Consider the following 13,205-nt stretch of genomic DNA (forward strand, 5'->3'; position numbering starts at 1 on the left):
TTAGGCGGCTCCTCTTCGACCACCTGTTCTTCTCCTGTGGGGGGTGTGAGGTAGCAAGGGTGAGCTCACACAAGTTCATCGCTCAACAAGTTGTGCGGAATAATGTGTATGAACTCACCAAAGGTGGGAGTTCATGTGAAGTGTAAGGCAAATCAATGTAATAAAAGCTGAAGCTGATCATTGCTTTTATAAGTTGGTCAAAATTTTATTAGCAGTTACTAAGTGTAAGTAAATACCAAACCATAGTAATAATAAGTAAAAGTAATAATAAAATAATCCTAGATGCAATGAAATGACAATTTGACTTTAATTTCATAAATTAATAATGTGAGTGTCCGAGCCGCTGATGACCGTGAGCATGGCTAGTATACCAGTTTTACACTCTGCAGAGGTTGCACATCTTTACCCACAAGTCGTGTTACCCATTTGCTACAGAGTTGATCAGACCCCATACACCTCTACCAAGGAAGCGAGGCAGGGTACCACTACGAGGCCTTTACAAAGTTCCACTAGCTTCAGAAAACCCGCTACAGTTGATAGGAAGCTCCAGTGCAGGAATCCCTCGCCTGTCCGCCATCGCAGCAAAATCAACCCAAGGACCTCCCTACACTAACCACTCCTCTACTGCTCTTGCCCCTTTCGGGTAAGGTAGTCATACACTAGCTTTCCTAGTTAATCAGCCAAGGGCATCCCATTAAACCCTTGTGGTAGCACTGTTTTCCCGGGTGGTTCTCCATGTTCCCATTAACATAATGATCTTATCATGAATAGTAAATAATAAACAGATAATAAAAAGTGTAATCATGAGTAATAAATATCTCTATACCCAAAACAACATAAAGCAATAGCATGTACTACCCAAAAATTCAGTAGTAAAACCAGTGGTGAAACAAGGTATAAAGATAGTCAAAATCTAGGGTAACCTATTGGATCCCATCAAAATTAACCTATGCAGATCATTATGATTAATAAGAACATGACTGGGTAAAAGAAGTGATCAAGGACACAACTTGCCTTCAACGAGCTCCTGCTCAGCAACTTCTATCTGCTGAACACCAGGATCCTCAGTGACTTGCTCGTCTACTCGCATCAACACAATACATACATAGTATAGCAAAAATTAACATCACACCAAACATGTAAATAAAATATATAACAATAATCTACGCATTAAAATAAAATTCTAGGAACGGGAATCATTAATTTTGGAGTTATAGGTTTTAAGATATGAATTTCTGAATGTTTTATGTATTTAATACAAGATTAAGTACTAGAAAATTTTTAATGTGCCTTTCATGTCGAAACAGTGGCACTAATGGGTAGACAATAATATTACAAAAATTTAGGAACTATGATGGACCAATTTGGAGTTCATATGAATTTTCTACAAATTAAACAAGTTTCTGCAATTAAATATGTACTAAAAACTATTTTCTAAATAATTTTCCTAGTTTTATCAATTATCTGGACTGCGCACTGATTTTTGGGAAGCGCAAGGGGTCTGGCGCAAGATTCCACAGACTCAGTCTCTCCTTGATGCGGACCGTGGGTTTATTTCCCTATTCCCCGAGGGCCCTTTAACAAAATGCACCCACGAAGGGGTACAGATCAATACTAGCCGTTGGATCTGAAATGTGCGCACCAGATTAAAACAATGCCCGCATGAATTGGTACATAATCCCGATCATTGGATCCAAATCCTACGGATCGAATTCGATCACAAAAAAATATGTATTCTGGGTCTGATCCGGGCCGTCTGCCAGCGATCCTACGGTTGCGATACGATCGCACGAAGGGGTATCCTAACTTCTAATCCGAACCGCCCAAGACACATCGGACGGTCAGCAACCCTTCTTCCCCTCCTCGCCGCAGAAGCGCGGCGGCATGGAACACCGACGCGGCGGGGCCATTACCGGTCGCCTAGATCACAGAATTAACGCGATAAGCCTTAAATCGATGAGTGAAACATGATGCCCTACTCTAGAAGAACGCGAGGAATGGATACTTACTCCTCCACGCTATGTGTCGGGTTAATTAGGGGTACCCCCAACACTCCTAAACTCGGCTCGCAATCACCATCAGCGCAAGCCGCAGAGACTGATGGGCATGATTCAGGTCAAAGCTTCGTCCACTCAAGGGATGCGATCTCGCCTCGCCTGAGCTCAGCCTCGGGCAGGAACAGTACTCCTAGACGAATCCATGCCTCGCCCGAGGACCTCCTCAAGCAACGGGCGCACCCTCGACTCGCCTGAGGCCCAGCTCGGGCAGGCTTCGTAGTGAAGCAACCTTGGCCAGATCGCCTCGCCAACCGACCGTATCGCAGGAGCATTCAATGCGAGGATCACCTGACACCTTATCCTGACGCACGGTCCTCAGTCGACAGGGCCGAAGTGACCGCAGTCACTTCACCCTTCCACTGATCGACCTGACAGGAAACCAGCGCCGCCTGCCACGCTCCGACTGCTGTGCCACCCGCCAGGGTGAGGCTGACTGCAGCTGAGTCTCGCCTCGCCCGACCTTGGGCCTCGGCCTCAGGAGAAGTCTCCGCCTCGCCCGACCCCAGGGCTCGGCCCCCGCCTCGGCCTCGGAAGATGGACTCCGCCTCGCTCGACCGCAGGGCTCGGCCCCCGCCTCGGCCTCGGAAGATGGACTCCGCCTCGCCCGACCCCAGGGCTCGGCCTCGACCTCGACCTCGACCTCGGAAGATGGACTCCGCCTCGCCCGACCCCAGGGCTCGGCCTCGACCTCGACCTCGGAAGGTGGTCTCCGCCTCGCCCGACCCCAGGGCTCGACCTCGACCTCGACCTCGGAAGGTGGTCTCCGCCTCGCTCGACCCCAAGGCCCAGCCTCAACCTCGACCTCGGGCGGAATCGCGTCCTCACCCGACCCTGGCCTCGGCCTCCGGAGGAGTCTCCACCTCACCCGACCTTAGACTCGGACCCACCACGCCGCAGGGGGTACATCATTACCCTACCCCTAGCTAGCTCAGGCTACGGAGGAACAAGACCGGCGTCCCATCCAGGCTCGCCCCGGTAACAAGTAATGATGGCTCCCCATGCGTGTCCATGACGACGGTGGCTCTCAGCCCCTTACGGAAGCAAGGAGACGTCAGCAAGGTCCTGACAGCCCCGACAGATGTGCTTCTACAGGGCTCAAACGCTCCTCCAACGGCCACGACACCGCGTACATAGGGCTCTAGCACCTCTCCGATCGCCACATTGGCATGTACATAGGGCTCTGGCTCCTCTCTGCCGGACACGTTAGCATATTGCTACACCCCCATTGTACACCTGGACCCTCTCCTTGCATCTATAAAAGGAAGGGCCAGGGCCCTCATACTCGTCGCGCGGGACTCCCTCTCTCCCTCGCGAACGCTTATAACCCCTACTGCAAGCGCACCCACTCTGGCGTAGGATAACACGGAGCCGAGGTTTTTCCCCCTTCGTGTCCCGTCTTGCGCCAACCCATCTGGGCTGGGGCACGCAACGACAATTTACTCGTCTGTCTAGAGACCCCCCAGGGTCGAAACGCCGACAGTTGGCGTGCCAGGTAGGGGCCTGCTGCGTGTTGACGAACAACTTCCCGTTGAGTTCCAGATGGGTAGTCTCCAGCGACCTCTTCAGCCCAGGACGCTGCTCCGTTTTGGGAGTCTCGAGTTCATGTCCCTCGACGGCAGCTACGACATGGTACTCCTTCCCCCGCAGCGCGACAGTGACAACGACGGCCGTCAGCCCGCCCGGCGGCGGCGGACTCGGCGACGTCTTCCCCCCTTGGCGGAAGAGCAGCATTCGGGTTTGTCCCATCGCGTTCCTCGCCGCAGGAGGAGGAGGCGGGGCAACCGTGGCCAAGCAGGAGGCGGCACCTCGTCGGCTGTCGAGCGAGTCGACGACACCGGCACCCCAGCAGGGGACATATCGGGCATTGACCTCTCGCCTGAGACGACGGCGAGCGTCGTTTCCCCGCAAAGTGCCAACCCCAAGCGGACAGATGACGCCAGCACTCTCGCGGAGGACTTGCTGGGCGTTTGCCTCGTACCTGAGATAACGGTGCAGTCCGTCCCCGACGCGACTTCGTCACCGTCCATCGATCGAGAGGTACCGTCCGTTTTCCACCCTGTGCCTTTTAGATTCAGCTTCGATCCACCAAGCGACTCCGCTTCGGTGAGCGCTTTCATAAAGGCATATCCTAACCTTCCGGGGTACCATATGTGGTCAACCTGGGACCGACTGATGGTCGTCTCGACCTACGGGCCCCCGGGTTTCGAGGAGGACGACGAGCCCGACTTTGGTTGGGATTTCTCTGGGCTTGGTAATCCTAGCGCCATGCGAGACTTCATGACCGCATGTGACTATTGTCTCTCTGATTGCTCTGATGATGGCCACAGCCTTGACGACGAAGGTTGTGGCCCAAGTCGTGAATGTTTCCACGTCGATCTAGGGGGTCACGACAAAGGCAACCACCTTGGTATGCCAGAGGACGATGATCCCCCTGGGCCTGCGCTTCGCATTGACATCCTGCGGGAGCTAGCTGTGGTCCCAGTCCCTGCGGGGGGTCAGGACACACAGCTCGAGCAAATCCGCGAGATGCAGGCCAAGCTCGACGAGGAAGCAGGACAACTTGTGCAGCTCCGGCAAAACATCGAGCAGGAGTGGGCAGGCCGAGCACTAGCCGGAGAAGCGCATCATCAGGCCCAGGACGTTCAGCGCCGTATCGCTGACGATGCCAGGGCAAGGCTGCCCCCGGCTTCCAGTGGGGTCGGCCAGAACCTGGCTACAGCGGCAATACTACTAAGAGCGATACCGAAGCCATCCACCACCGAGGGGCGGCGTATCCAGGGAGAACTCAAGAATCTCCTAGAGGATGCCGCGGTCCGACGGGCCGAGAGCTCTACCTCCCGAAAGCAAGGGTACCCCCCGGAGCATCGCGTCGCGACTTCCCGATTCATGCGAGAAGCCTCGGTCCACACCGGGCGCACGCGGGACACGACGCCTGCGGCCCCGGGCCGCCTCGGCAACGAGCATCGCCGCCACGACCGTCGAGCCCGCCTCGACGAAAAGGTGCGCCGAGGCTACCACCCCAGGCATGGGGGACGCTACAATAGTGGGGAGGATCGGAGCCCCTCGCGCGAACCACCTGGTCCGCAAGCCTTCAGCCGGGCCATACGACAGGCGCCGTTCCCGACCCGGTTCCGAGCCCCGACTACCATCACCAAGTACTCGAGGGAAACAAGGCCAGAACTGTGGCTTGCGGACTACCGGCTGACCTGCCAGCTAGGTGGAACGGATGATGACAACCTCATCATCCGCAACCTCCCCCTGTTCCTCTCCAATGTCGCTCGGGCCTGGCTGGAGCATCTGCCTCCTGCGCAGATCTCCAACTGGGACGATCTGGTCAAAGCCTTCGCTGGAAACTTCTAGGGCACATACGTGCGCCGTGGGAACTCCTGGGATCTCCGAAGCTGCCGCCAGCAGCTAGGGGAATCCCTGCGGGACTACATCCGGCGGTTTTCGAAGCAGCGCACCGAGCTGCCCAACATCACCGACTCGGATGTCATCGGCGCGTTCCTCGCCGGCACCACTTGCCGCGACCTGGTGAGCAAGCTGGGTCGCAAGACTCCCACCAGGGCGAGCGAGTTGATGGACATCGCCACCAAGTTCGCCTCTGGTCAGGAGGCGGTCGAGGCCATCTTCCGGAAGGACAAGCAGCCTCAGGGACGCCAGCTGGAAGACGTCCCCGAGGCATCTGCCCAGCGCGGCACGAAGAAGAAGGCCAAGAAGAAGTCGCAAGCGAAACACGACGCCGCCGACGTAGATCTTGTCGCTGCCGCCGAACACAGGAACCTTCGGAAGCCTCCCAGAGGGGCCAACCTGTTCGACAAGATGCTCAAGGAGTCGTGCCCCTATCATCAGGGTCTCTTCAAGCACACCCTTGAGGAATGCGTCATGCTTCGGCGCTACTTCCATAAGGCCGGGCCCCCGGCGGAAGGTGGCAGAGGCCATGACAACGACAAGAAGGAGGGCAACAAGGCAGAGGAGTTACCCGAGGTCCACGACTGTTTCATGATCTACGGTGGACAAGTGGCGAACGCCTTGGGTCGGCACCGCAAGCAGGAGCGCCGAGAGGTCTGCTCGGTGAAGGTGGCGGCGCCAGTCTACCTAGACTGGTCCGACAAGCCCATCACCTTCGACCAAGGCGACCACCCCGACCACATGCCGAGCCCGGGAAAGTACCCGCTCGTTGTCGACCCCGTCATTGGCAACGTCAGGCTCACCAAGGTCCTCATGGACGGAGGCAGCAGCCTCAACATCATCTACGCCGAGACCCTCGGGCTCTTGCAGATCGATCTGTCCACGATCCGGGCCGGTGCGGCGCCCTTTCACGGGATCATCCCCGGGAAGCGCGTCCAGCCCCTTGGACAACTCGATCTGCCCGTCTGCTTCAGGACCCCCTCCAACTTCTGAAAGGAAACCCTCATGTTCGAGGTGGTCAGGTTTCGAGGAACCTACCACGCGGTGCTGGGGAGACCGTGCTACGCCAAGTTCATGGTCGTCCCCAACTACACCTACCTCAAGCTCAAGATGTCGAGCCCAATGGGGTCACCACCGTCGGATCCACATACCGACACGCGTACGAATGCGACGTGGAGTGTGTGGAGTACGCTGAGGCCCTCGCCGAGTCCGAGGCCCTCATCGCCGACCTGGAGTGCCTCTCCAAGGAGGTGCCAGATGTGAAGCGCCACGACAGCAACTTCGAGCCAGCAGAGGCGGTTAAGTCCATCCCTCTCGACCCCAGCAACGACGCCTGCAAGCAAGTCCGGGTCAGCTCCGAGCTCGACCCCAAATAGGAAGCAGTGCTCATCGACTTTCTCCGCGCGAATGCCCATGTTTTTGCGTGGAGTCCCTCGGACATGCCTGGCATACCGAGGGATGTCGCCGAGCACTCGCTGGATATCCGAGCTGGAGCCCGACCTGTGAAGCAGCCTCTGCGCCGTTTCGACGAAGAAAAGCGCAGAGCCATAGGCGAGGAGATCCACAAGCTGATGGCTGCGGGGTTCATCAAAGAGGTATTCCATCCCGAATGGTTAGCCAACCCTGTGCTTGTGAAAAATAAAGGTGGGAAGTGGAGGATGTGTGTAGACTACACTGGTCTAAACAAAGCATGTCCGAAGGTTCCCTACCCTCTGCCTCACATCGATCAAATCGTGGATTCCACTGCTGGGTGCGAAACCCTGTCATTCCTCGACGCCTACTCAGGGTATCACCAAATCAAGATGAAAGAGTCCGACCAGCTCGCGACTTCTTTCATCACACCTTTTGGCATGTACTGCTATACTACTATGCCATTTGGTTTGAGGAATGCAGGCGCGACATACCAAAGGTGCATGAACCACGTGTTCGGAGAGCACATCGGCCGAACGGTCGAGGCTCACGTCGATGACATCGTAGTCAAGACGAGAAAAGCCTCCGACCTCCTCTCTGACCTTGAAACGACATTCAAGTGTCTGAGGGCGAAGGGCGTGAAACTCAACCCTGAGAAGTGTGTCTTCGGAGTCCCCCGAGGCATGCTCCTGGGGTTCATCGTCTCCGAGCGGGGCATCGAGGTCAACCCGGAGAAAATCGCAGCCATCACCAACATGGGGCCTATCAAAGACTTGAAAGGAGTACAAAGGGTCATGGGATGCCTTGCGGCTCTGAGTCGCTTCATCTCGCACCTCGGCGAAAGAGGCCTAACCTTGTATCGCCTCTTAAGGAAGACCGAGCGCTTCTCTTGGACCCCCGAGGCCGAGGAAGTCCTCGAAAACTTAAAGGCACTCTTTACGAGTGCGCCCATCTTGGTGCCCCCCACTGCAGGAGAAGCCCTCTTGATCTACGTAGCTGCAACCACTCAGGTGGTCAGCACCGCGATCGTAGTCGAGAGACGAGAAGAAGGGCATGCACTGCTTGTCCAGAGGCCGGTCTACTTCATCAGCGAAGTGCTATCTGAGACCAAGATCCGCTACCCGCAAATTCAGAAGCTACTGTACGCAGTAATTCTGATGCGGTGAAAGTTGCGACACTACTTCGAGTCTCATCCTGTGACTGTGGTGTCATCCTTCCCCCTGGGGGAGATCATCCAGTGCCGAGAGGCCTCGGGTAGAATAGCAAAATGGGCGGTGGAGATCATGGGCGAGACAATCTCGTTCGCTCCTCGAAAGGCCATCAAGTCCCAAGTCTTGGCAGACTTCGTGGCTGAATGGGTCGACACCCAGCTACCAATAGCTCCGATCCAACCGGAACTCTGGACCATGTACTTCGATGGGTCGCTGATGAAAACAGGAGCAGGTGCAGGCCTGCTCTTCATCTTGCCCCTTGGGAAGCACCTTCGCTACGTGCTGCGCCTCCATTTCCCGGCGTCAAACAACGTGGCCGAGTACGAGGCTCTGGTTAACGGGTTGCACATCGCCATCGAGCTAGGGGTTTGGCGCCTCGACGCTCGTGGCGACTCTCAGCTCGTCATCGACCAAGTCATGAAGAACTCCCACTGCCGCGACCGGAAGATGGAGGCCTACTGCGACGAGGTTCGGCGCCTGGAAGACAAGTTCTACGGACTCGAGCTCAACCACGTCGCCCGACGGTACAACGAGACCGTGGATGAGCTGGCTAAGATAACCTCGGGACGGACAACGGTTCCCCCGGATGTCTTCTCCAGAGACATACATCAACCCTCCTTCAAGACCGACGACACGCCCCAGCCTGAGGAGGCCTCAGCCCAGCCTGAGGCACCCTCGGCCGCCGAGGGTGAGGCACTGCGTGTCGAGGGAGAGCGGAATGGGGTCACGCCTAATCGAAACTGGCAGACCCCATACCTGCAATATCTCCACCGAGGAGAGCTCCCCCTCGACAAAGCCGAAGCTCGGCGACTAGCGCGGCGCGCCAAGTCGTTCATCTTACTGGGCGATGAAAAGGAGCTCTACCACCGCAGCCCCTCGGGCATTCTCCAACGATGCATATCCATGCCGAAGGGCAGGAGCTATTGCAAGAGATACACTCGGGGGCTTGCGGTCACCACGTAGCACCTCGAGCCCTCGTTGGGAACGCCTTCCGACAAGGCTTCTACTGGCCCACCGCGGTGGCCGACGCCACTATGATTGTATGCTCCTGCCAGGGGTGTCAATTCTACGCGAGACAGACGCACCTACCCGCTCAGGCCCTGCAGACAATACCCATCACTTGGTCGTTTGCTGTGTGGGCTCTGGACCTCGTCGGTCCCTTGCAGAAGGCACCCGGGGGTTCTCGCACCTGCTGGTCGTCATCGACAAAATTCTCCAAGTGGATCGAGGTCCGACCTCTAACCAGCATCGGGTCCGAGCAGGCGGTGGCGTTCTTCACCAACATCATCCATCGCTTTGGGGTCCCAAACTCCATCATCACCGACAATGGCACCCAGTTCACTGGCAGAAAGTTCCTGGACTTCTGCGAGGACCACCACATCCGGGTGGACTGGGCCACCGTGGCTCACCCCATGACAAATGGGCAGGTGGAGCGTCACTACAAGAAACTGGTTAAAGAACGTGGGTGAAAAACCGTCGAACTTAATGTAATAGGCCGTCGAACTTACCATAAGAACGTGGGTTTACCGACGAATATAGCCGACGGCGATTTTTGGACGAACTTAAAGAAGTAAGTTCGACGGTCCCCACGTTCTTAAGGTTAAGAACGTGGGTACCGTCGAACTTAACATTAAGAACGTGGGTACCGTCGAACTTAAGGTTAAGAACGTGGGTTTTTAAGTTCGACGGGGGCCGTCGAATTTTTTCCCATAAGTTCGACGGCACCCACGTTCTTACATTTAAGTTCGACGGGGCCACGTGGCCGTCGAACTTATGGGTCCTGCGTGGGTCGGCAATGGCTGCCCATTAAGTTCGACGGTACCCACGTTCTTAACCTTAAGAACGTGGGTACCCACGTTCTTAACTCTTTCCAGAAAAAAATAAAAAAATACATAAATGAAAAATTAGACACACATAATATCACATGTAACACAGAATATCACATACAATACAGATTTCAAACACGTGGATATATGTTCATATCACAAATTCACACAAGTTCAAATACATAAGTTCACAAAGTCACATAATTAAGTCCAAATACATAAGTTCACAAATTCACATAAGTTCACATCCATAGTTCACATTTGTAGTTCACAAGTTCAAATACACAAGTTCAAACATTAGCTCCATCGCTCTCGATCAGGACATCGGATTGTTGTTCGTAGCTCCACCACTAGAATTGAGACATTTGTCCGCAAAGTTATCGTGAGGGGGAGGAGTCACTTGATGAGAGCCGGAATCCTACAAAATAAACCAAAATTCTCATAAATATACAACTGGCATTAAATCACAAGTACACAAAGATATTAATTATGCGTGCAAGAACAGCTGAACCAAAAAGATCATCTACAACCTATATATATTCATTCTTGCATTGGTCGATATATAAATTGTAGCCAGCACTAGCCTCACTTTAATGTTATACCACAGTACAATGACCAAGACACTATGATATATGGGAGATCAATAAGGCAGACTAATAATATCCAATTGAGCTTATAGTTATAAAAAAATCCTGAATCAATACTACCATTTGTAAATAAGAATTAATCAATACATGAGGTCAGTCATACACGGGAAAACCTACCTTGTCCTTCAAGCTCACAATTCTGTCACATGTCAGAGTGTATTCTGCATCAATAATTTCTTCCTCCAGCTTGAACCTTCTCAAAGATTCTATCTAGACAAAAGTTAACACATATTACAAATAGATAAGGTAAAGAGACATGTTTTCGAGGAGTCAATAGTTCTACTAAAAAAGGCTCAATTAAATATTATATCAGTTGAGTGGAATGAAAAGCCACTGGCAAATGTAAGTTGATTGCTTACTTCATCAACCGGAGGGGCACTTGTCTTTTGTATCTTTGTTAGCTTTCTTCTGTATTCTTGTTCATGGAATGGTAACAAAGGTCACATACCAAAAAAAAGTGCTATTAGTCGAAACCAAAAAGAATGGCATGTCATACTTAAATAGGTTCAAGAAGAAAACAAAATAAGTCAGCATAATATAGCGTTGGCCTAAGAACGAACTAAAAGTGCTTAAAAACACAGTAAACTCTAAGCCAGAGAGCCCCCAAAAGAAGGTCATGGTCAACTTACTATCTTGAGCAAGTTTCTTCAATTCAACTTCCTCTCGAAGCTGCGCCACTTGATCTACCTATTCAAATATCAAGAATAAACAGTTTTCAGTTTAACAATAGAGCATTGTATAATTTGTGAAACACCTATGGATTATGAATCACATTCAACGCATAGCTAGCAGTTGTTATGGTAAAATATCGGACTCCAGCAATACGAAAGCAACAAAAAATAGTTAATTACATTTGTGCACAGAACTGCAGTGCAAGGTCACTCTAGACTAACCCATTATTCCATTGCCAGAATGTATCAATTTTGTCTAGTCATAGCATTGTGGACCACATGTTAAGGTGTAGGCTCTTGAAAATGTCAGCATTCTCTAAACTTGAAGGGAAGAATAAAAACCCATGCTTTCAACTATCTATGCATAGTCACATCTATAGTTTGCCTCTACATCTGCTGTCGACTCAGAGCAGGGCAGTCTGTAGATTATCCATTGCTTCTTATCTTAAGCCCAAAAACATAATATACGATGGGGGGAGAGAAAACATACTTGAACTTCCAGATTCCATTGTTCCCTGGCAAGTGACTTTGCAAGCTCACCGTTTGTAACCTGTGAAAACCCTCTTTAAGAGCATTGCTAAGACCTGTGAAGATTGGGTAGGGGTCGTTTGTAGACAGGCATATACCTCAAGTCTAGCCAAACGTGCAAGGGCTTCCATTCTAGTGCTGTGATGTTTCTGTTTCTCTATCTCCACTGCTTCCAATGTTTCAATCATACTAGTCTGCAACTCTGAAGCTTGAAACATGTTGAACAAGAAGCTGATAAGGAATCACTACTTTCTAGAAACCATCTCACCAGGATACTTGTGTGTAGAAATGGTTTTGCAAATGAATACTTGAATCTGCCTTATAAGTACTTCAGATGAACTTACAGTTCCATAACCAATGAAATATGTGCGGGATTTTGAGCTCAAATGCAGTACAGAATATGGGCATATTCTGAGATTGGGCAGATTCTGAGCGGATTACTAAAATTATTACTAAAATACTACCCGCTAGCCGCTGTGAAGTGTTGATCAACTGATAATGTGGCCCAGCAAGGAAATTATATGATACTACTTCATTTGACATAGAGGTCAATAGCTCATCTATTTCCTATCTGGCTGCACTTCAGTTGGCCTCATAATTATGCTCGTTGTGAATGCTAGCAGCTACAAGAAGTTGATATCAAACAACAAAACGGCTTCATTGTAGCAATGAACGTATTCAACTGGAACCTACCGTTGCAAATTCAGCACAGCCATGGCTGAAACCTTTTAAGTAGAAAGGCGTAGCTTCTGATAGACACCATACTATGAAGCTGAATGGAGACAAATTAGGATAGAAAACAAAATACGAAGAGCTTAACATATTCTTAGTTTAGAAGTGCTAAATAAATTAAGACAATGCCAAGCATGCATATACCTGAGAGAGTAAAGATTAGAGGATATATGACACTTGTGGTCTCGAGCTTATTCCAGTGATGCACCCTTGGACCATTCCCTTGATTAAAAGTTAAATAATGCAAAACTTCATTTGCATTCATATATATTAGGAAGTTGCTTGTGATTCATCCATGTTTTTTACCTGCTCAAAAGGCCCCAGTTTCTTTGATATGATGCTTCTTATCTGTTGAAGAATAGCCAATAGAAAAAAGATCTGTTCACATGTCTCAATGGACAAGAAAAATAAAAGACTAAGAGCGTCATTAACAAGAATTACTTACACAAGGTGTGACCAACATGCTTAATATTACACTGCTTGCGGCATGATATGGGACCTTAAACACAATGCACAACATGAAACTTAGAACAAACGATGCCAAGTGTCATTCATGATGTTGAACCAACAATGATTTTATCCTACGCCACAAAAACCAATGTGTTAAAATATAGCAATGACCTCTTGAGAAAAGGACATATGTGCTGCAATTTACTGTACATCTAGGAATAGCCACAACTGTCATCTTATGTGGTGTGTGTGTCAGATGAAA

General features: G+C 51.4%; 1 protein-coding gene across 3 annotated transcripts; it reads right to left on the reverse strand.

Annotated features, from left to right (window-relative positions):
- Window positions 1–10,640: 10,640 nt before the first annotated feature.
- Window positions 10,641–12,890, reverse strand: LOC103638405 (golgin candidate 2). 3 transcript variants are annotated; one of them, XM_035962543.1, is made up of 7 exons: window positions 12,638–12,890; window positions 12,455–12,533; window positions 11,860–11,963; window positions 11,724–11,783; window positions 11,192–11,249; window positions 10,922–10,977; window positions 10,641–10,772 (listed from the first exon to the last, which is right to left on the reverse strand). In XM_035962543.1, exons 3-7 carry the CDS (start codon window positions 11,947–11,949, stop codon window positions 10,656–10,658), a joined length of 381 nt encoding a protein of 126 aa, XP_035818436.1. In that variant the 5' UTR covers window positions 11,950–11,963; window positions 12,455–12,533; window positions 12,638–12,890; the 3' UTR covers window positions 10,641–10,655. The 3 variants fall into 3 exon arrangements, with proteins under 3 accessions (XP_035818436.1, XP_008659555.3, XP_008659556.3); XM_008661333.3 differs by lacking the exons at window positions 12,455–12,533; window positions 12,638–12,890 and having other exon boundaries at window positions 11,860–11,984; XM_008661334.3 differs by lacking the exons at window positions 12,455–12,533; window positions 12,638–12,890 and having other exon boundaries at window positions 10,650–10,768; window positions 11,860–11,984.
- Between the last annotated feature and the right edge of the window lie 315 nt (window positions 12,891–13,205).

The sequence above is a fragment of the Zea mays genome, chromosome 9 (assembly GCF_902167145.1).
Source record: "Zea mays cultivar B73 chromosome 9, Zm-B73-REFERENCE-NAM-5.0, whole genome shotgun sequence".
NCBI classification, from domain to species: domain Eukaryota; kingdom Viridiplantae; phylum Streptophyta; class Magnoliopsida; order Poales; family Poaceae; genus Zea; species Zea mays.

Excerpts from the sequence above, each read along its gene's own strand:
- LOC103638405 (XM_008661333.3), bottom strand. The coding sequence starts at position 11,979 with ATGTTTCAAGCTTCAGAGTTGCAGACTAGTATGATTGAAACATTGGAA. Across the intron at positions 11,784-11,859 it reads CACGTTTGGCTAGACTTGAG|GTTACAAACGGTGAGCTTGC; the intron begins GTATATGCCTGT and ends GGGTTTTCACAG. Across the intron at positions 10,773-10,921 it reads GTGCCCCTCCGGTTGATGAA|ATAGAATCTTTGAGAAGGTT; the intron begins GTAAGCAATCAA and ends ACTTTTGTCTAG.